This window comes from Erythranthe guttata, chromosome 4, assembly GCF_056151865.1.
Source record: "Erythranthe guttata isolate IM_541 chromosome 4, IM_541, whole genome shotgun sequence".
Lineage (NCBI taxonomy): Eukaryota > Viridiplantae > Streptophyta > Magnoliopsida > Lamiales > Phrymaceae > Erythranthe > Erythranthe guttata.
Window position 1 is genome coordinate 15771501 of NC_142536.1, and position 23605 is coordinate 15795105.

The 23605-nt window shown below is 31.6% G+C and overlaps 1 protein-coding gene across 3 annotated transcripts; it reads right to left on the reverse strand.

Annotated features, from left to right (window-relative positions):
- Positions 1–2625: 2625 nt before the first annotated feature.
- On the reverse strand, positions 2626–23469 carry LOC105972566 (uncharacterized). Of its 3 annotated transcripts, XM_088817006.1 has the most exons (5): positions 22935–23469; positions 21029–21099; positions 20610–20942; positions 3335–3379; positions 2626–3233 (listed from the first exon to the last, which is right to left on the reverse strand). In XM_088817006.1, exons 2-5 carry the CDS (start codon positions 21084–21086, stop codon positions 2836–2838), a joined length of 834 nt encoding a protein of 277 aa, XP_088673132.1. In that variant the 5' UTR covers positions 21087–21099; positions 22935–23469; the 3' UTR covers positions 2626–2835. The 3 variants fall into 3 exon arrangements, 2 of the variants coding, with proteins under 2 accessions (XP_088673132.1, XP_088673134.1); XM_088817008.1 differs by lacking the exons at positions 2626–3233; positions 3335–3379 and adding an exon at positions 18870–19442; XR_016030891.1 differs by lacking the exons at positions 2626–3233; positions 3335–3379 and adding an exon at positions 20284–20514.
- Positions 23470–23605: the final 136 nt, after the last annotated feature.

Consider the following 23605-nt stretch of genomic DNA (forward strand, 5'->3'; position numbering starts at 1 on the left):
AAAAAAAAAAATGAAAAACGGGGATGGGTGTAGTGGAAAGAACAATTTTGGAATTATAAAAGAAGGGAAATGCGAGTATGCGTTTATATCAAATAGTGAAATATGTGTTGTACCTTTTCGTATAACAAAAGAAGATTTGGGGGGTTTTTCCAAAAAAATTAATTGCCATGCCATGCATGCATAAAATTAAGAAATTACATACCAAATATTAATTATTGTGGTTGTTGGAAATAGAATCTATGCCAAAAAGGAAACAAAAAATCAAAAGCACAATCTACTACTCAAGACGATGGTTCTCATTCCAAAAATATTGGCCATGCTGCCTAAGATACAAAATAATACCTAAAAATAAATAATCAAAATTGGTCTATATATACATTGAATTACTATCATCAAATATCAAATTAAATACGTACTCGAAAAAAAGTAGAAACGATCGAATATCGAAGAAAAGATCGAAGAGATGTCGGGAGAGAGAGATGAAGAAGCTGGTTGGGAGCGTCCACATATGGTTGCCGACGCACAAGTTGGAGGACGAGCCATCTTCTTACTTAGTTTGCTGCAGGTAATTACTTATATAAAAAAGAATTAAAAAAAATATTCCATCAATATATATTTATATTCAATAATTTTGTACAAAAAAAAATTATTTATTATTTATATGAATCATCAGGTGATTGTGGCATGTGTGACAATGGGTGTAGAGATCTCACTGATAATGGGAGTAGGTGGGCCGAAGCATCGAACAAGTTTGTTGTGGGTGTCGCCGTTCACATCAATTATCTCGTTGTGTTTGGTTTTGTGTCGTTATCGAGTTGGCAATAACCCGATGATGACGTGGATTGGTTATGCTATGACGGTTGGCTTCTCTGTGCTGCACATGGCTAGCAGCTCGTTCCACTTGCTGAAGGCGCTCAACGGTTGGAAATTGAAATTTTTTTTAATCAACTATCCGCTTATTTACGCCGTATGCATCTTGGTTTCTGTCATTATTAGCCTCTCTTATTTGGTAGAAACCGGCTAGGATTAACTCATTAGGCGTGCTACCGCTAGTTTTCGTTTTCAGTACTTTTCAATGTCGTTTATGTTTTTCTCCTGATTGAATTTTAGAATTTTAGTCTTATTTTTTCTCTTCATTGAATTTTAGTCTTATTTTTCTCTTGATTGAATTTTAGAATTTTAGTCTTATTTTTTCTCTTCATTGAATTTTAGTCTTATTTTTCTCTTGATTGAATTTACTTACATTCCATCTAATTAATTTAGGCCTTTCTATTATGAGAAATTAAATAAACTTTAGATGGGTGTTGTCGTCCACCCACCTGATTTAATATATATACTTATTTTGCGGGGAGTTAGATGACACGTCTCGTTATAAATACATACACCGGGTGCCTATTTTGCTTGTCGAGAGTTTTCATTATTGCAATATTATTATAAAAATAATTAATATTAGGTGATGTTAAGTGAGGACTAGCTTTGTATAAAAAAAAAGGCTGGGAATGAAAGTTTAATTAGCCCACTTGAATAAATTAACGGAACATTAATTACAGCCTCACATTTCTCTTTCTAACAAATTGAATGGAACAAAAGGTTGGTTATTAGGTCTTATTTTGAGATTAAAATTTTTTTTTTTCTAAAACTTGTGGAAAATGTTAACAAAATTAAATCGGTGCAAAATCAATTAGCTGCACAAAATTGAATACACCTGAATTGTGGTGTCAAGAGTAGTGACGTACGCATGCATTCCAAGAGTCTTGCTGTTGAAAGCTTACAGCCTCTTCGTACTTAATATCTCGTCCGACAGAGAATCCATCCATGCACCGGATATCTTCACTGTCTGGCATATTACAAATCCAAAAGTGAACCGAGCTAAATCCGGTTGATTTCGTCGTGATTTCGTCGAGGTTGGAACCAACCAATTTCGATTCGAGGGGCTGCAAGACATAATTTCCGTGGAAAAGGAATATTCTCGAGTCCACGTCAGCACCGATCCTGTTGAGTTTGTTCTCGAGGCACCAATTTAGTGCCTCGCTGTCCAAATCTAAGCCCACGGCAGTTCGTCTAGCATCATTGTGGAGCCATTCTACACTGCCAAATGTATTACATCCTTGTACACTATTGCATTTATACATGAATTGGTACATTACCAGCTGAAGTACGATACTCCCTCCGTTTCAATCACTAAATTTTGGCACACATATTAAGAAAGTTAATAAATATGCACATATATTAGAAAGACAAAAAACACTAAACATGACAAAAATACCCTTGCCACTAATTCTCATTCCATTAATTGTTTCCATTATTTTTTAAAATTAATGATTGAGATAAGATAGGAGTAATAAGGGCAAAATTGGAAACGGGGTAATTACTAATTAGTGGAATTGGAATTCTAAGGTGATAGATAATACGGAACAAAAGATTATCAACTCAACATTCATCGTGTTCATGATTCAACCATACAATAATTATAATAATGACCAAGAAATTAGGCAAATGCAGTGACATTATTCCCGATTTTAACTTATAATATGCCTATAAAGCTAAAGAAATAGCAAACAGCCCTTCTTCGACGATCATATCAACGAAGCACAGCACTGAAATTGATGCAAACCGACAAGTAAATGATTCAGCACCAAGAAGTAAGTAAAAATGATTCGATATGTTTTCTTGGAATCAATAACATGTTACCAAGACAGAGACCAAGACACCTATTACAAAATGCACCAATAAGTAAGTAAAAAAATACACCTAATTATATATAAGCCACAACCACCATGAGAATACTAAATTGAATTAGAGTGACTGTAAGACGAGGAAGATAAGATGTAAATACTATTGGGACACCACCAATTCAAGATGATTATCATGATGATGAGGTGTAACTACCGCTGCTGGTGATGCTTCGTTACCTTGAATACGTTCGAAAATGGCGTTGGCTTCGATATGGTCAAATAATAACCTGACTAACATGTTCCGACTCCACGCGCGCACGCAGCTTTGGCACCCACGATGGAGTAAAACCATCACAATAACTTTTTCGACGATCAGAATAAAACAAACCGTGGCCATAACAACTGCAGCGACAACCATAGGAAAAACCTCCGGTTTTTTAAATTTTTTTACGAGAAAAGTCATAGAGAGAGCGAGAAATATCGACCCGATGAAAACCACAATCCGAATGTCCATATACATGTAATACTCGTTCATCAACTCTTTTTTTGTATCTGAATCTGCAGTACGTACACATAAAACATCAAATTTATATATACATATTATTGTAGTGTACGTACTGTACTTGGTGCATGCATGCATGCATGCATGTTTAACTCACCAATATTAATCACCACTGAGTTTGCTCTATTTGCTGTTGAGGTATCTGTGTACGAATGAAGAATATATTAAGTAATATGGTAAATGGTATATAGCTAGTCATGATGAGTTATAACTAGTAGATATATATAGTTAAATTGAATTAATTACCGTGAGATGAGCGATGTCGTCTAGTTTGGAGAATATCGTCGCGATAGACAGTGCCGTATAATAAGCTGACGAGTGTGTTCCGACTCCATGCGCACAAGATATCAAAACGTCCAATATGTAGCAGATACGTAAAATAAGCTTTTCCGACTCCCTGAATAACACTAATCGCGGCCAACACGGTTCCGAGGGCAAGCACATAAGCATATAGTTTGTTGAATAATATTAGTCCATACACCGAAGTCGAAACAATTAGCATTGAGATCAAAAATTCCCAAAGCATGTTATACAGCATATGCCAATTCTCTTTCATTAGCTCCCCTTTAGCTTTTGAATCTGCACCATCAACATAAATCCCTTTCAATAATTAATTATTAATCGTTGTTTAATTTAATTTAATTAATTAGCGATTAACGACTTACCAATCACAAGCGAGGAGGAGATTGGCCTTGTTGTTGTTATTAGGTTTCCCGCCATTGTGTGTGCAGTACTGCGTGTGTTATCAAGAATTGCAGATTTTTGTTAATCTAATTTGGATTTTCCTAGAGATTAATGGCAATCATGAACACATACAGCGTTATATATATATATATATATATATATATATATATATATATATATATATATATATATATATATATATATATATATATATATATATATATATATATATATATATATATATATATATTGGCGCATATATTTCCTTTTGGTACGTATTTAATTTCTCATATTTAATTTTCCAAAAAACAATTCTAATTTATGCATGATAATAATATCAATTCTTCCCATATAAAATAGTGAAATATGTGTTGTACATACCTTTCCAAAAAAAATTAATTGCCATGCCATGCATGCATGCTTAAAATTAAGAAACTACGTACCAAATATAATTCACGTAGAATTATTTGTGGTTGTCGGAAATAGAATCTATGCCAAAAAGGAAACAAAAAATCGAAATCAGAATCTACTACTCAAGTTGATGGTTCTCATTCCAAAAATATTGGTCATGCTACTTAAGATACAAAATAATACCTAAAAATAGATAATCAAAATTGGTCTATATATACACTGAATTACTATCATCAAATATCAAATTAAATACGTACTCGAAATAAAGTAGAAAATATCGAAGAAAAAAGGAGTAAAGATCGAAGAGATGGCGGGAGAGGGAGACGAGCGTCCACATATGGTTGAAATGGCGGGTTGGGAGCGTCCACATATGGTTGAAATGGCGGGATGGGAGCGTCCACATATGGTTGAAGAGAACGAAGAAGCGGGTTGGGAGCGTCCACATATGGTTGAAATGGCGGGATGGGAGCGTCCACATATGGTTGAAGAGATGGCGGGAGAGGGAGATGAAGAAGAGCGTCCACAGATGGTTGAAGAGATGGCGGGAGAGGGAGATGAAGAAGCTGGTTGGGAGCGTCCACAGATGGTTGTCGGAGCACAAGTCGGAGGACGAGCCATGTTCTTACTTAGTTTGTTGCAGGTAATTACTTATCAAAAAAAAAAAAATTCCATCGATATATATTTATATTCAATAATTTTGTAAAAAAAAAATATTTATTATTTATATGAATCATCAGGTGATTGTGGCATGTGTGACAATGGGTGTGGAGATCTTATTGGTAATGGGAGTAGGTGGGGCAAAGCATCGAACAAGTTTGTTGTGGGTGGCGCCGTTCACATCAACTATCTCGGTGTGTTTGGTTTTGTGTCGTTATCGAGTTGACAATAACCCGATGATGACGTGGTTTGGTTATGTTATGACGGTTGGCTTCTCTGTGCTGCACATAGTAAGCAGCACGTTCCACTTGCTGAACGCGCTCAACGGTTGGAAATTGAAGAATTTTTTAATCAACTATCCGCTTATTTACGCCGTATGCGTATTGATTTCTGTCATTATCAACCTTTCTTGTTTGGTAGAACGCGGCTAGGATTATTAACTCAACGATCGGCCATCTGCACGTTGTTATGCGTGCTACCGTTATTTTTTCGTTTTCAGTACTTTCCAATTTCGTTTATGTTTTTCTCTTGATTGAATTTTAGTTTCATATTTTTTCTCTTGATTGAATTTTTGTCTTTTATTTTTCTCTTGATTGAATTTTGGTCTTATTTTTCTCTCGATTGAATTTTAGTCTTACATTCCATCTAATTTATTTACGCCTTTCTATGTATTATGAGAAATTAAATAAAATTTTCCCAACCATTATAATTACATCTACACACAGATACGTATTTAATAAACTATATAGACATGACAGAAATACAAGAATTGCGTGGAAATAATGATATAAAAAATTAAACAAAAATAATGGAGCAGAGTTCAAACAATACTAGAGCTGAGATAAAAAAAGGTTAGGAGATTTAATTTAAAAAAAAATACATATATATGCTCATGTGGAAAATGTTAACAAAAATCGATGCAAAATCAATTTACCTGCACAAATATAATTGAATACACCTGGAATTGTGGTGGTTGGGAATTAATAAATAATTAAGATGCCTGCCAAAAATAAAGTGAGATCAAAGCAAAATCTTCAACTTCAGTTCATATATATTCTGATTCAAAAAATTGGTCATACTCATACGTATAAGTTTAAAATATAAAAAAGTAAGCATTAACCATATATATATATATATATATATATATATATATATATATATATATATATATATATATATATATATATATGCGTTGTTATGCGTGCGTGCTACCGTTATTTTTTGTTTTCACTTTTCAATTTCGTTTATGTTTTTCTTTTGATTGAATTTTAGTCTTATTTTTCTCTTCATTGAATTTTAGTCTTACATTCCATCTAATTAATTTAGGTCTTTGTATTATGAGAAATTAAATAAACTTTCTCCAACCATTATAATTACGTCTACACACAATATATAAATCGATCGATACGTATATAAAATAAATAATATAGACGTGACAAAATAAATCCATACGTATAAAATAAACTATATACAAATAATAACAAGTACTTAAGAAATTAAACAAAAATATTGGAGCAGTCCCATTACAATGGATATAATATGTATTAACACCATGCGTAATTAATTAATTAATTGCAGGAAAATCATTTAATTTAATTAGTCATGCGTAAAAGCTACCACATACGAGATTTAGAAACCCAGCCATGCCAAAAAGGAAACGAATTAAATCAAAGCAAAATCTTCATCTTCAGTTCATGATATATATTCTCATATCAATATTTGTCATGCGTAAGATTTAAGAAAAAAAAAATAATAAAAAAAAACTTGATTATCTATATATATATATATATATATATATATATATATATATATATATATATATATATATATATATATATATATATATATATATATATATATATATATATATATATATATATATATATATATATATATATATATATATATATATATTGCATTAGTAAATCAAACGTCATCAAATACTCGATCAGACAAAACGGAAAAAAGAAAAAAAAGAGATGGCGGGAGAGGGAGATGAAGAAGCTGGTCGGCGTTGTTGTCCACGGAGGGTTGCCGTACAACAAGTTGGAGGACGACCCATCGTCTTACGCAGTTTGGTGCAAGTAATTATTAATTTATTTTTTAATCAATATTTTCATATTTTTTTTATTTTTTATTTATTTACTTTGATACACCAATGGTCAGGTGTTTGTGGCATGTTTGACATCGGCTATGGAGTTGGTACTGGTAAATGGAGTAGTAGATCATGCAAGGAAGGTTCGAGTAAGTTTGATGGTGATGGCGCCGCTGACATCAGCTATCTCGGTGTATCTGGTGTACTGGAAATACGCGTGTCGTCGTGGCATGCTCATGAAGATGGGGGTGGAAGTAAGACGTGAGTATGAGAAGTGGTCGGTATTGGGCGAGGTTTTTCCGGTTATCTTCTGTCTAGTGCAAATAGGAAGCAACATCTTCCGGTTATTGAAGTTCTTCAAAGATTGGAAATTAGATTGAATATTATTATTATTGATGAAAAATGAAGAAAAAGAAAAAAATAAGATTACCTGCTGCAAACCAAGAAAGAAGATGGCCCGTCCTCCAACTTTTGCCACCCCAGAGCCCTCTGTGCACCACCACAACGCACAATCTCTCTCTCTCTCTCTCTCTCTCTCTCTCTCTCTCTCTCTCTCTCTCTCTCTCTCTCTCTCTCTCTCTCTCTCTCTCTCCTCTCTCTCTCTCTCTCTCTCTCTCTCTCTCTCTCTCTCTCTCTCTCTCTCTCTCACACACACACACTACACACACAGACTCACGAATTGTCTAATTATTGAAGGGTAATTATTGGGCCAGATTTAGGAGGCCCAATTTTAAGTATTGGCTGAGCCCAAAGTCAAAGGAGAGACCGTCAATTTAGAATCATGTCTTGTTGTATAATACTTTCATCAATATATTCAATATACATTTTCGTAATATTTTAGGTGGGCCGAAGCATCGAGTAAGTTTGTTGTGGGAGGTGCCGTTTACATCAATTATCTCGGTGTGTTTGGTTTTGTGTTGTTATCGAGTTGACAATAACCCGATGATGACGTGGTTTGGTTATGCTATGACGGTTGGCTTCTCTGTGCTGCACATAGTAAGCAGCACGTTCCACTTGCTTAATACGCTCAACGGCTGGAAATTGAAGAATTTTCTAATCAACTATCCGCTTATTTACGCCGTATGCATCTTAGTTTCTGTCATTATCAACCTCTCTTGTTTGGTAGAAGCCGGCTAGGATTAACTCAACGATCGCCCATCTGTTGTTATGCGTGCTAGCTACCGTTATTTTTCGTTTTCACTTTTCAATTTCTTTTATGTTTTTCTCTTGATTGAATTTTAGTCTTATTTTTCTCTCGATTGAATTTTAGTCTTACATTCCATCTAATTTATTTACGCCTTTCTATATATTATGAGAAATTAAATAAACTTTTTCCAACCATTATAATTACATCTACACACAATATAAATCGATCGATACGTATATAATAAACTATATAGACATGACAGAATAAATCGATACGTATAAAATAAACTATATACAAATTTATAATAATAACAAGTACAAGAATTGTTTGGAAATAATGATATAAAAAATTAAACAAAAATATTGGAGCAGAGTTCAAACAATACTTGGAAGATAAGAGAATGGCACTAAGAATTTTATAAATCTGAGTGCGAAGAATTTCGTTTTTTTAATCAAATCCCATAATAATTAATGGATATAATATATATTAACACCATAAATAATTAATTACCAACAGCTATTTTCTTCATTTTAATTTGTGTATATATTGTAAGACCAAAACTAGTCGAGCTCCGAACAAGCTTCATGGCGGCGGTGGCGGCGCCACTGTCATCCGTGGTGTCGGTGTACCTGATGCACCTTAAGTACGTGTGCCGTCGTGAGATCATCGCGACGAAGGAGGTGAGAGAAAGAAGTCGCTACGAAACATGGACGTTTTCGGGCATTTCACACAGTGAAGGTGCACAAGGGTTGGAAATTTGGGGATGCTACCTTGCATATTTTATTGAACCTAGCCCTGGGCACTTGACCATGCTTAAATTTTAATTTGAACCACTCTTCTAACTAATTTCATATTATTATATTATATTATATTATTCTATCTTTGTTCCAACTGTGTTGAATCTGGGATTATGTTTCCCTGTTTGAGGTACTAGTGTAATTTTCGTTTCATTTTATCTTAATGGGATTTTATTTTAGTGTATTTGGCATGTCTCACATTTCATTTCATTTCGGCGTGACGCGTAGTAGATCAATCATGATTTATGGGGCATAGAAATTAATTAAACGGACATTTTCAGAAATTAAACATTTTTTTGTATTGAAATATATAATTCTGAATTCAAAATTAAAATATGAAATGTATATAATAAGATCTAACAGAATAAATTGAAATGTATGAAACAAATTATACAAATAATAACAGTAGTGAAGAATTTATGAAATTAATTAGAAATGTATCAAAAATTAAAACAAAAAAAATAATATTAGATAGGGAAGCTTGTCATGCACGAGATATGATTTGAAAAGTGAAAAAATAATTAATTTAATAAACCATAATAACAGTTATGATAAGAAATATATTACATTATTATAATAAAATTTGTTAGTGAAATTTATCGTTCCATTGAAATAAGGAAAGAAAAAATGTTTAGAAAATTAGTAGAGAAAAAAAACAAATAATAATTTCAAACATGCCATTAACAAAGAAAATGAAATAACAAATAATGCGAAAGAAAAAAAAAAATAGTAGATTAGTAAAGATTTGTTTTTGTTACTAAAATTGTATTGGGGTTACCCTTATATCGATCTACATAATGTACATGTAAAATTATTCGAGTCTATATAGATTATACTTAAAAAAATATATTTTGATTACATATTTATGTATATGTCAAATTATGTACTATACAATAAAATACATCATACCATATTGGATTACTATTGAGTAAAAAGTAAATTGAGTTTATATTATATAGTTTTTTTGTGTAAATTAATGTTATAAATTATTTCTGTTATTGATTTGTAGTGACACACTATAGTATTTTATATTATAATTTATTTATTTGATTTAATTTTGAAGAGTTATTTATATTATACTAATAAAATAGAAATGTAATGAGAAATAGAAATATAAATAGGAATAGAAATAAAATAGAAATGTAAAGAGCATATAAATAAATTTTACACAATAATAGTATAATTTATTTTTATCATAATAGTATAATAATTTTATTTTTTAATTATTTATAAATTATCATAAAATATCCATTTTGTGAAAATGTATTCAAAAAATTATTTCATTCTTACAGATATCATAGACCATAAAATTAAGTGAAATTAAATAAAAATAATAATTAACGTATTTTTAAAATTCAGTAATTCAATCTTAAGTAAATGTTTTTATCACACTATTTTTAGCTGCAACAAATGAATTACTAGTCTATTTTATCTACCTAATTTATGGAGAGAGAATAAAAAAAGATGAGAGAGAGAAATGATGGATTGCAATAACTATCCTCGTAAGGCGTGTTGGGCATTTGTAATTGTTTGGTGAGAACAAATTCAAATATAAAAGTCAGGTATTACAATTCAGGGTAGATTAGTAATTTAACTTTGTAAGTTTTTCCAATATTACATATTTGCCATTTTCTGGCTGGCCAGATTCTGGCCAAGTAGTTTTATCCAATAGTTATTACTTATTAGTAATCCCCATTAATTAACTGAAATGCTAATTGTAGCGGGACTTTTACTGAAATTGGCTTATTTGTAGCGGTAGTTCTCATTTGTCAATTTTCTAACTTTCTAAAAAAACCGAAACTCTCTCAACTAAAAAAGGTCGAAAACTTAAAATTTGAAGCTCGTTCGACAAATTAAAAAACGAACAACAACTTCTTCGATGGGTAATCCGGATAACTTTTATATGGTAAAAAGAATAAAAAAAAAAAAAAAAAAAAAAAACTAAAAGTTGGTGTAATCGTGCTGTGTAGCACGAAAAGTATCCAAAAAAAAGAATAAAATTGGACTTACCCGTGCTGTACAGCACGGGAACTTGGGCATCAAATTTTTTTTTTTTTCTTTTTTTTTTTACTTTTTTCCTTTGTATTATTAATTTTAATAATTTGGTAGGGTGATGATGGTGATTTTGACAAAAAAAATGACGATGATGTACAAACGATTACAATATTCCGAATATGTGTTATCATATTTCTCAAATAATTACAAAATTCGATTTTTAGAAACAAAATATTAAGAAAAGAAAATATATTAAAACTTTAAGTTCTCGTTCTGCAGAACACGGCTTCATGTTCCCGTGTTCTGCAGAACGGGAACCTCATATTTTTTGAGTCCTCCTTTCTGCAGAGCACGGGAACATGGAGATTATTCAAGTTCCCGTGTTCTACAGCACGGGTGATTCATTTTTTTTTTTTTTTTTTTCGAAAATAAAAATTCAAAAAATCAGTTTGAAGGTCCCGTTTTCTGGAGCACGAAATTTTGAATCTCCCGTTTTCTGGAGCACGGAAACTCGAAGAAAATTCGAAGTTCCCGTGCTCTGCAGAACGGAGGATTCAAGCCGTTTGAATCTCCCGTTCTGCAGAGCACGGAAACTTGAAATTTCTTCGAGTTTCCGTGCTCCAGAAAACGGGAGATTCAAATTTTTTTACGAAATTCGAATTTCTAGAGAGTGTTTGGAATAGGAGAGAGAAATTGAAAAAAAAAATTAAATGAAAAAGGTACCGCTGCAAATAAACCAATTTCAGTAAACGTCCCGCTGCAAATAACAAAACCCTTAATTAATTTATAAAAAAAAGACTAATTTTTACACACTCTCTCTCTCTCTGTCTCTCTCTCTCTTAGGGTTTTTCTTTGTATGGTCTGATGTTTTAGTAATGCAATTTAATTTGTTTATTTGTTTTTACTTTTTAATTATATTTTAAATTTATACGTATGAGTATGACCAATTAATATTTGGAATCAGACCAATTAATATTTGGAATCAGAATATGGAACTGATGATGTTGAAGATTTTGCTTTGATCTCACCACTTTATTTTTGGCAGTCATCTTAATTATTTATTAATTCCCAACCACCACAATTCCAGGTGTATTCAATTATATTTGTGCAGCTAATTGATTTTGCAACGATTTTTGTTAACATTTTCCACAATTTTTTGAAAAAATAAAAATAAATAAATTAAATCTCAAAATAAGACCTAATAACCAACCTTGTGTTCCATTCAATTTGTTAGAAAGAGAAACGTGAGGCTGTAATTAATGTTCCGTTAATTTATTCAAGTGGGCTAATTAAACTTTCATTCCCAGTCTTTTTTTTTATACAAAGCTAGTCCTCACTTAACATCACCTAATTTTAATTATTTTTATAATAATATTGCAATAATGAAAACTCTCGACAAGCAAAATAGGCACCCGGTGTATATATATATAACGAGACGTAGCATCTAACTCCCGGCAAAATAAATATATATATTTAATCAGGTGGGTGGACGACAACAACCATCTAAAGTTTATTTAATTTCTCATAATAGAAAGCCTAAATTAATTAGATGGAATGTAAGACTAAAATTCAATCAAGAGAAAAATAAGACTAAAATTCAATATAATGAAGAGAAAAATAAGACTAAAATTCTAAAATTCAATCAGGAGAAAAACATAAACGACATTGAAAAGTACTGAAAACGAAAACTAGCGGTAGCACGCCTAATGAGTTAATCCTAGCCGGTTTCTACCAAATAAGAGAGGGTGATAATGACATACACCAAGATGCATACGTCGTAAATAAGCGGATAGTTGATTAAAAAAAATTTCAATTTCCAACCGTTGAGCGCCTTCAGCAAGTGGAACATGTTGCTTCCTATGTGCAGGACAGAGAAGCCAACCGTCATAGCATAAACAAACCACGTCATCATCGGGTTATTGTCAACACGATATCGACACAAAACCAACACACCGATATAATCGATGTGAATGGCGCCACCCACAACAAACTTGTTCGATGCTTCGGTCCACCTACTCCCATTATCAATGCGATCTCTACACCCATTGTCACACATACCACAATCACCTGATTCATATAAATAATAAATAATTTTTTTTGTACAAAATTATTGAATATAAATATATATATATATATATATATATATATATATATATATATATATATATATATATTGATGGAATATTTTTTTTAATTTTTTTTATATAAGTAATTACTTGCAGCAAACTAAGTAAGCAGATGGCTCGTCCTCCAACTTGTGCTTCCGCAACCATCTGTGGACGCTCCCAACCAGTTTCTTCATCTCCCTCTCCTGCCATCTCTTCGATTTTTTCTCCTCTTTTTTTTTTGATATTTTCTATTTTTTTTCGAGTACGTATTTAATTTGATTGATGATAGTAACTCAGTGTATATATATAGACCAATTTTGATTATCTGTTTTTAGGTATTATTTTGTATCTTAGGCAGCATGACCAATATTTTTGGAATGAGAACCATCAACTTGAGTAGTAGATTCTGTTTTCGATTTTTTGTTTCCTTTTTGGCATAGATTCTATCAGTGTTCTAAATAGCGGTCGTGGCGGTCGATATATCGGCCGCCATATCGGTATCGGTTATAAACCTTTACGATTTTATTGAGGCGGTTTGGAATATCGGTTTTTTACGGCGAGGCGGTTTGCGGCGGTTTTTTGGCGGGTCAAACCGATATATCGGTCAACAAATCGGTTTTGTTTTTGTTTTTGTTTTTTTTTTTAAATTTAAATTAAAATGAAAATATGTTTTGATTTTTTGTTTTTCTCCAATTCTTTCAACTTCCAAAACCAAACCAAGTACTATCCAGCAATTTATGCTTTGTTGTATTTATATTAATTGTTGATGCGAAAGACTTGCGTAGTATTTGTATTTCGTAAGAATCTTTTATTATATTATGATCTTATTATTTTTAAATTTTTGTTATTTATTGAGTAATTAGAATTATATAATAACATATGAATGATAGGATATAATTATGTTTAAATATTTGTTTATATATATTTTGAGTATTTACAAATAATATTTAGAAATATATTACACTAAATTTAAAAACTGATATATTTCCGATTTATCTCCGATAAATCACCGCCGCACCGATTTATCGTGTGGCGATCCCTAACCGCCACGTACTCGATAACCGCCTTTTAGAACCTTGGATTCTATTTCCAACAACCACAGTAGTTCTACATGAATTATATTTGGTACCTAGTTTCTTAATTTTACGCATGCATGCATGGCATGCAAATTAATATTTTTGGAAAAACCCCCCAAATCTTCTTTTGTTATACGGAAAGGTACAACACATATTTCACTATTTGATATAAACGCATACTCGCCTTTCCTTTCTTTTATAATTCCGAAGTTGTTCTTTCCTCTACAAGTACACCCATCCCCGTTTTTCCTTTTTCCTTTTTTTTTTAAATTATTTTTTGGGCCCATCGAATACTTCTATTGGGCCTCCTAAATCTGGCCCAATAACTACCCTAAATAAATTAGACCAACATTAATTTCAAAAATTTCTCTCTCTTTCAGACGTGATGTGACTGCTATAGTAAAATATATATCTTCACTAAAAAACAGATAAACATCACTTTATTTTTAATTTTTTTTTCTTTTAAAATACTTTTCTTTAACACATTTAAACATGATTTGACTCCTACAGTGTATTTTGTCTCCTTCCAAAATATAAACAAATATTACTTTCATTCTCAATTCTTCCCCTAAAAATGTAATCAAAATAAGTTCCGAAACGCTTCAAAACATTGTCTAAATAAACTTTCTTGGTAATATTATATATATGATTAGATCTACAGATAGCATTATAAATTGATACGTATAAATACACTATACAGATAATAACAAGTACTGAAGAATTCCTGAAATTAATAGAAATAATATAAGGGTTAAATACAAAAACACACCTGTACTATGGAGTTTGTATCATTTACCCCTCTGTACTACACATAAATACAAAAACCCCCCTGCTATTACATTTTTTCCAAATTTTGACGAAAATACCCCTGCTAAACCTATAAATATAAGGGTTTGTTTGAGCCATTTTTCACTATATTTTTTAACATTTTCGGTCAATTTTACTTGAAAAATTTTTATTTTTTTATTTTTTCCTTCAAAACATTTAATTACTTAGACTTTTTGTTTAATTTTCTGAATAAAAATTTTTTATTTTTGTCATTTTGAATTTCTTCATTTTTTTTCTTAAATGCCTTCCGGTAGTTCAAATTCTCAACAATAATAGGATTGTAAAGATGTTTGTAATCTTAGGATGTTTGAATTAACGGAAGACATTTAAGAAAAAATAAATAAAGAAACTCAAAATGACAAAAATAAAAGGTTTTATTTAGAAAAAAAAATGTAAGCAATTAGATGTTTTTGAAGAAAAAAATATAAATACCAAAATTTTCAACATAAAATTGACTGAAAATGGTAAAATATATAGTGGAAAATGGCTAAAACTATATATATATACCCCTATGTTATAAAAACTTGCTTAAAATCCCCTCTATAGTTAACGGCGTTAACTTTTAACGGAAAAGGGGATTTCGTGCACAGTAAAATGAAACGCAAGGGGATTTCACGCAAAAAAAAATATACAAAGAATTTTGGCGCAGGTTTTCCTTAACATAGGGGGGTTTTATGTTGTTTACCCTATTATAAGTAAACACAAATTAAATCCAATCAAGAGATAATATTTTACAATTAATGCAATGAGAATTATCTCTAACATTTAATATATATATATATATATATATATATATATATATATATATATATATATATATATATATATATATATATATATATATATATATATATATATATATATATTACAATATTAATGTTAATGTGAATCACAATTCACAATACATATTACTGGTAAAAGGATTTAGCCGTTTAATTAAAATTTTTATTTATTTATTTTTTGTTACAATTGTTTAGTTGTTTGTTATTTTGAGACAAGTTAATTGCATGTCATTTGTCGTAATGTGTCGTGTGTCTTGCACCGGTCCGTGTCGTTAAATAAATCATGAAGTAACTGGAAAATCTTAAATATTCATCTCAGGCAAAACTTATACAATCCAAAAACTGTAACCTACTGTTCTTTTTTTTTTTTAGAGAACCTACTCTTCTTTTGTAAGCAACATATATAGTAAATCAAGTGTTTAATGGTTAATTCCCATTTAATACAAATAAAAAAAAGGAAAAACGGGGATGGGTGTAGTGGAAAGAACAATTTTGGAATTATAAAGGAAGGGAAATGCGAGTATGCGTTTATATCAAATAGTGAAATATGTGTTGTACCTTTCCGTATAACAAAAGAAGATTTGGGGGGTTTTTCCAAAAAAAATAATTGCCATGCCATGCATGCATAAAATTAAGAAATTACATACCAAATATTAATTATTGTGGTTGTTGGAAATAGAATCTATGCCAAAAAGGAAACAAAAATCGAAAGCAGAATCTACTACTCAAGTTGATGGTTCTCATTCCAAAAATATTGGTCATGCTGCCTAAGATACAAAATAATACCTAAAAATAAATAATCAAAATTGGTCTATATATACATTGAATTACTATCATCAAATATCAAATTAAATACGTACTCGAAAAAAAGTAGAAACGATCGAATATCGAAGAAAAGATCGAAGAGATGTCGGGAGAGAGAGATGAAGAAGCTGGTTGGGAGCGTCCACATATGGTTGCCGACGCACAAGTTGGAGGACGAGCCATCTTCTTACTTAGTTTGCTGCAGGTAATTACTTATATAAAAAAAATTAAAAAAAATATTCCATCAATATATATTTATATTCAATAATTTTGTACAAAAAAAAATTATTTATTATTTATATGAATCAGGTGATTGTGGCATGTGTGACAATGGGTGTGGAGATCTCACTGATAATGGGAGTAGGTGGGCCGAAGCATCGAACAAGTTTGTTGTGGGTGTCGCCGTTCACATCAATTATCTCGTTGTGTTTGGTTTTGTGTCGTTATCGAGTTGACAATAACCCGATGATGACGTGGATTGGTTATGCTATAACGGTTGGCTTCTCCGTGCTGCACATGGCTAGCAGCTCGTTCCACTTGCTGAAGGCGCTCAACGGTTGGAAATTGAAGAATTTTTTAATCAACTATCCGCTTATTTACGCCGTATGCGTCTTGGTTTCTGTCATTGTCAACCTTTCTTGTTTGGTAGAAGGTGGCTAGGATTAACTCAACGATCGGCCATCTTTTGTTATGCATGCTACCGTTATTTTTCGTTTTCACTTTTCAATTTCGTTTATGTTTTTTCTCTTGGTTGAATTTTAGTTTTATTTTTCTCTTCATTATATTGAATTTTAGTCTTATTTTTCTCTTCATTATATTGAATTTTAGTCTTATTTTTCTCTCAATTAAATTTTAGTCTTACATTCCCATCTAATTTATTTACGCGTTTCTATTATGAGAAATTAAAAAAACTTTTTCCAACCATTATAATTACATCTACACACAATATAAATCGATCGATACGTAGTATAAAATAAATAATATAGACGTGACAAAATAAATCAGATACGTATACAACAAACTATATACAAATTAATAATAACAAGTACAAGAATTGCTTGGAAATAATGATATAGAAAAAATAAACAAAAATATTGGAGCAGAGTTCAATAATGAAATAATGTCTTTGGCCTCTTCACTCTGTTCTTCTATTTTTCTTCTCTGTCTGTCTGTATGTATCTATATATGTATGTATATAAGTGCACGCTAATTGTCCAGCTGTGAGTTTTTTTCCAGTGCATTACGGTGCACCAGACCGAAACTTTCCCCCCCAAATAGCTAGTGTGTCTTTTTTCAATTAATTTATAATTTTTGTAAAATAAAATTAATAATGGGCCACAGCTGTTCGGAATTGAGGACTATATTCATTGGATTATTATTCTAGAAGGGCTTGCTAATATTATGGGGTGTAAAGCCCATTCATTTAGTTTATTATATTTATTCAGAAAAAACAAATATATATATATATATATATATATATATATATATATATATATATATATATATATATATATATATATATATATATATATATATATATATATATATATATATATATATATATATATATATATATATATATATATATTTATTTATATATTTATTTATTTATTTATTTATATATATTCAATATTGATCGCCACAAACGAGGAAAATGCAATTCATTAAATCGGTTCGTATTTCCATCAGTATTAGTGTTAATATTAGTATTTAAGTGTGCCTCATTTAATGGAATTTTAGGTTAAACAAGCGTCAGCCCACCTAGAACACCGACCTGAGGTCATAGTGTAACACCTTATTGCTTGATCTCAAATCGTCGTGCGACGTAAGAGTGAAAAGACGTTTTTCTCCTTACTAGGATTTCATTTCATATGCCTTTTTAATAGAACCGGATGTTTTCCCAATTGTGTCAATGCCTATTCCCTGAACTAAAAGAAAAATCCGTGAAAAGACACTATAAGGGGTTGGTGTAAGACGAAAACAAACCTCAGAAGATTTTTGATAATTACTGAATAGATCGGGATTCTCTAAACTAAATTCATTTTTCATATGATTAAAATTTTCATCCCAACTTTTGGAATTCTGATTCCGTTTCAGAATTTTTTGTGTTGTAACTGAATCAAACATTGGATTTCAATTTATGATCAAATTTTAAATTTCGACCGATTCCACCGGTTTATTCGAAAACTACATTCAAAAAATCTATATTTAATATATAAAAAAATATGTAGTCTCAATGAATAACATGACAATTTTTGCTAATATATAATATATATAAGATGAATATTTTCTTGACAATTAGAAAATCTAACATGTAGGGATAAAGGATCGAATGCAAAAAAAAAAAAAAAAAAAAAAAAAAGAAAAAAAAGAAAAGAAAAAACACCTAATTATATATATATAAGCCACAACGACCATGAGAATACTAAATTGAATAAGAGTGAATGTAAATACTATTGGGACACCACCAATAGTATTACTGCAAGTGATGCTTCGTTATCTTGAATACATTCGAAAATGGCGTTGGCTTCGATATGGTCGAATAATAACCTGACCAACATGTTCCGACTCCACGCGCGCACGCAGCTTTGGCACCCACTATGGAGTAAAACCATCACAATAACTTTTTCGACGATCAGAATAAAACAAACCGTGGCCATAACAACTGCAGCGACAGCCATAGGAAGAACCTCCGGTTTTTTAAATTTTTTTACGAGAAAAGTCATAGAACGAGCGAGAAATATCGACCCGATGAAAACCACAATCCGGATGTCCATATAAATGTAATACTCGTTCATCAACTCTTTCTTTGTATCTGAATCTGCAGTACGTACACATAAAACATCAAATTTATATATACATATTATTGTAGTGTACGTACTGTACTTGGTGCATGCATGTTTGATAGCCTCTTAATGGACATGTATACTTATTCGGTCAGCAATATCCCATTAAGCTTGTTTGGTAAGTATGTCTGAATAAAGCCATCTACTTCTTATTGATTCGGCCTAAAATTAATCACTTATTCGGTAAGAGATTGCTCTGAATCCACTTGGGACAAATATAACCTTTCTTTTATTTTCTTCACAATGTCTTACGCCAAACTATTAAAGGCAATAAATGGGTGTCAGATGTTTCAAAAAGCCCATTTAACAAAACAATTAATGTAAATCTAATTTTTCGTTAAATTATTATTATAATGAAATATAATCCACCCCCAACCACACACACACACACACACACACACACATATATATATATATATATATATATATATATATATATATATATATATATATATATATATATATGTATATATATATATATATATATATATATATATATATATATATATATATATATATTATATATATATATATATATATATATATATATATATATTTCCTTCCACAATTGGTATTGTGGAATTTAATTTGTTTCCTTTTTTTTCTTGTGCAATTTTTGTTAAATCTTTTAAATTATGTTGAAAATTTTATTTATTTATATTTGTCAACATTATAGGATTTGAATTTACAACTTTTATTTATGTGTAAATAAATATAATATATAATTAAAAGTTACATAGTTATTTTTTTTTTTTTATCTCTTTTTAATTTAATAATTTATAATTATAGTAAATAAATATATGTTCAATAATTATGAGGGTTTATAAATATATGTTCAATAATTATGAGGGTTTATATAGTAAAATTACATTATTTAGATACAATAACGTTAATGTTATCAAACAAGCTTAAACATTCAGCATTCAGTATTCAGACACTGCTCTTAACGATTCAGCAATATATTCAGCATTCAGTGTTCAATGCTTAATTCAACCAAACAGGCCCTAATGACCACTGAGTTTGCTCTATTTGCTGTTGATGAGGTTTCTGTGTACGAATGAAGAATATATTAAGTAATGGTAAATGGTATATAGCTAGTCATGAGTTATAACTAGTAGATATAGTTAAATTGAATTAATTACCGTGAGACGAGCGATGTCGTCTAGTTTGGAGAATATCGTCGCGATAGACAGTGCCGTATAATAAGCTGACGAGTGTGTTCCGACTCCATGCGCTCAAGATATCAAAACGTCCAATATGTAGCAAATACGTAAAATAAGCTTTTCCGACTCCCTGAATAACACTAATCGCGGCCAACACGGTTCCGAGGGCAAGCACATAAGCATATAGTTTGTTGAATAATATTAGTCCATACACCGAAGTCGAAATAACTAGCATTGAGATCAAAAATTCCCAAAGCATGTTATACAGCATATGCCAATTCTCTTTCATTAACTCCCCTTTAGCTTTTGAATCTGCACCATCAACATAAATCCCTTTCAATAATTAATTATTAATCGTTGTTTAATTTAATTTAATTAATTAGCGATTAACGACTTACCAATCACAAGCGAGGAGGAGATTGGCCTTGTTGTTGTTATTGTAAGGTTTCCCGCCATTGTGTGTGCAGTACTGCGTGTGTTATCAAGAATTGCAGATTTTTGTTAATCTAATTTGGACAAGAAGAAAAATTATTGGATTTTCCTAGAGATTAATGACAATCATGAACACATACAGCGTAGTATATATATATATATATATATATATATATATATATATATATATATATATATATATATATATATATATATATATATATATATATATATACTAGTGATGGAACACCGCGCAAGGCGCGGTGCTTGGTCAATTTTTTCGTAAGTTATAAATTTCTATCTCTCATGGCTCGTAAAGATTTAAAAGGACGAAAATTACTATTTAATAGCAACAAAGACAAAACATAAGATAAAAATCCCGTAATGGATGTGTGAAACTCCTCGGCGGCATTGTTGATGATTTGATGTGGTGCGCCGCCCTCCCCTTTCTCCTCTTGTATTTCAGTTCATGGGTAAAGAGACAACTAAACTCTCGATATGCAAATATTTTTTTAACACATTATGGTTAAAAAGTAGAAAAATCCACACAATGAAGTAGAAAAATCCCCACAATATTAAAAAGTCTACTAAGGCAGTTCAACACCAACACAACACACAACGAAGTAGAAAAATCCACACAATTTTATTGAACAAACAAGTACTCAAGGGCCTTCAACTCAGAAACTATTTCCATCTGAGTTATATATGTAATTATACGATAAAGACACGTTCTTCCATCTGAGTTATCCTTGTCCAACACCCCACACGTCAACCAGAAAAATGAAATGATAAATCACAAAAAATAATAAAAATTAACAGCTGTAACTAAATAGAAACCGATACAAGCATGTGTGGGCATGTCTCAGGAAATATAAAAAAGAATTATACGATGCCAACAATGATCACGAGAATTCTTACCACTACCAAATCAAAGTACAGTCCCAAGAAAAAAAAAAAAAAAAAGCAACAATTTAATCGTTTCATAAGATACTAAGAAGTGTGATTTTTTTTTTTTACCAAGGCATCGACCAATCATTTGGATCTATAGAAAGCATAAAGAAACTACTCACAGATTGAAATATTTACCATCACAAAAGGCTAGGGTTCAATATTCTTTAGCATACGTCAATTTACAACCTGAAATGAGTTTGACTAATCAACAGTAGGTTTCGTTTCAAGACTAAATTCGCGTGGAGTAATTAACCATGATCTCGGTCATTATCGGGTGCGGCTGGTGAAAAGTCCAAAAAGTCCTCTTGGTTGTTTATAAAGTACATTCTAATCGGGGATCTGTGTCTTTCCCGGTAAAGCCGTATCCAATCCAAACTTGACAGATTTAACGACACGAATCGTGCGCACGTTACTCGTGCCACAATATGCTACCTGTCAAAGTCAATACGTACACAAAATCGGCAAGCTGAAGTCGAAAAAATTTCGTCTTTATGATCGAACTCCTTTAACACTTGACCTCATATATTTCACACATCCCTTACACAAAGTTGAAAATCGAAAGGTTCTAATCGGGCGCCACCCCAGCAAGTCTAACTCTAGTGTTCTACAATGCATATCAAAAAACCAATAACTCAGGGATCAATAATATACATTCAGCTCAGGAATATCAGTTCGTCGTAGTATCAGTCTCGTAGCCCCGACTCGACTACACGCAAAGAAAATAAAAAACTTCTTAAATTCGTTCATATGCCATAATCAACATTGCTACACAAAAGCAAGCAATGAACACAAAATCCACCACATGCAACAAAAAGAAAAAAAAAAAAAAAAAAATCCACAGAAGAAACAGCTGAAAACACGCGGATGAATCATACCCTAACAAGAAATTAAAACGGTGTGTGAAGAGAAAATAAAACCTACCCGGTGCAATAACCACACCCGATTCGAAGTTCACATTCTCTGTGTTGTCTTCTTCCTCCTGGTTCTCCGGGGACTCTGCCCCGTAGTCGTTCCGGTCGAGATCATGAAGGCGCCCGAGTTCAAAAGCGGGTCGGGACGTCGGGTCACCAGTGGGTTTCCCGGTGGGGCGTGCCGTCGGGTCTTCAGCTTGGGGAACCGGGTCTTTGGGCTGGGGTTCGGACAATTTTTTGTAGAAATTGAGAGGAAACTGGAGAAAGGGTTACTAAGTGCGAGCGAGCAAAAACGTTTTGGAATAACGATGACAAATATCGGAGAACGGGAAAAATAGGGGAGAGATTTTCCGCGCAGGAGCTTTTGACTTTTGAGAGAAACTGAGGTGAGAAGAAAAAAAATCGAAAAGGAAAAAAAAAGAAGCAGGTGAAGCAGGAAGATTTAAAGTGAGAAAATAAAGGGAAAAGAAAAAATTGAAGGCAGCGGATTGGAAGATGGAAAGCGAACGACGTCGTTTGGTGTATAAACGGGCCAAATGGAAAAGGAAAAGAATTTGGGGGCGAAAGAAGGGGGCGATGTACATATATATATACTTTTATATATATATACTAGGGGAATCACACCGCGTCACACGCGGTACTTAATGCCCAATATAGATCACATTACATGACTCCATATAA

What these genes read in the sequence shown, in the direction of transcription:
- LOC105972566 (XM_088817006.1), bottom strand. Translation starts at nt 21,086, where the DNA reads ATGGCGGGAAACCTTACAATAACAACAACAAGGCCAATCTCCTCCTCG. An exon ending in CTCCTCCTCGCTTGTGATTG is followed by an intron (nt 20,943 to 21,028) that starts GTAAGTCGTTAA and finishes TTGATGGTGCAG; the next exon opens with ATTCAAAAGCTAAAGGGGAG. An exon ending in ACGACATCGCTCGTCTCACG is followed by an intron (nt 3,380 to 20,609) that starts GTAATTAATTCA and finishes ATTCGTACACAG; the next exon opens with ATACCTCAACAGCAAATAGA.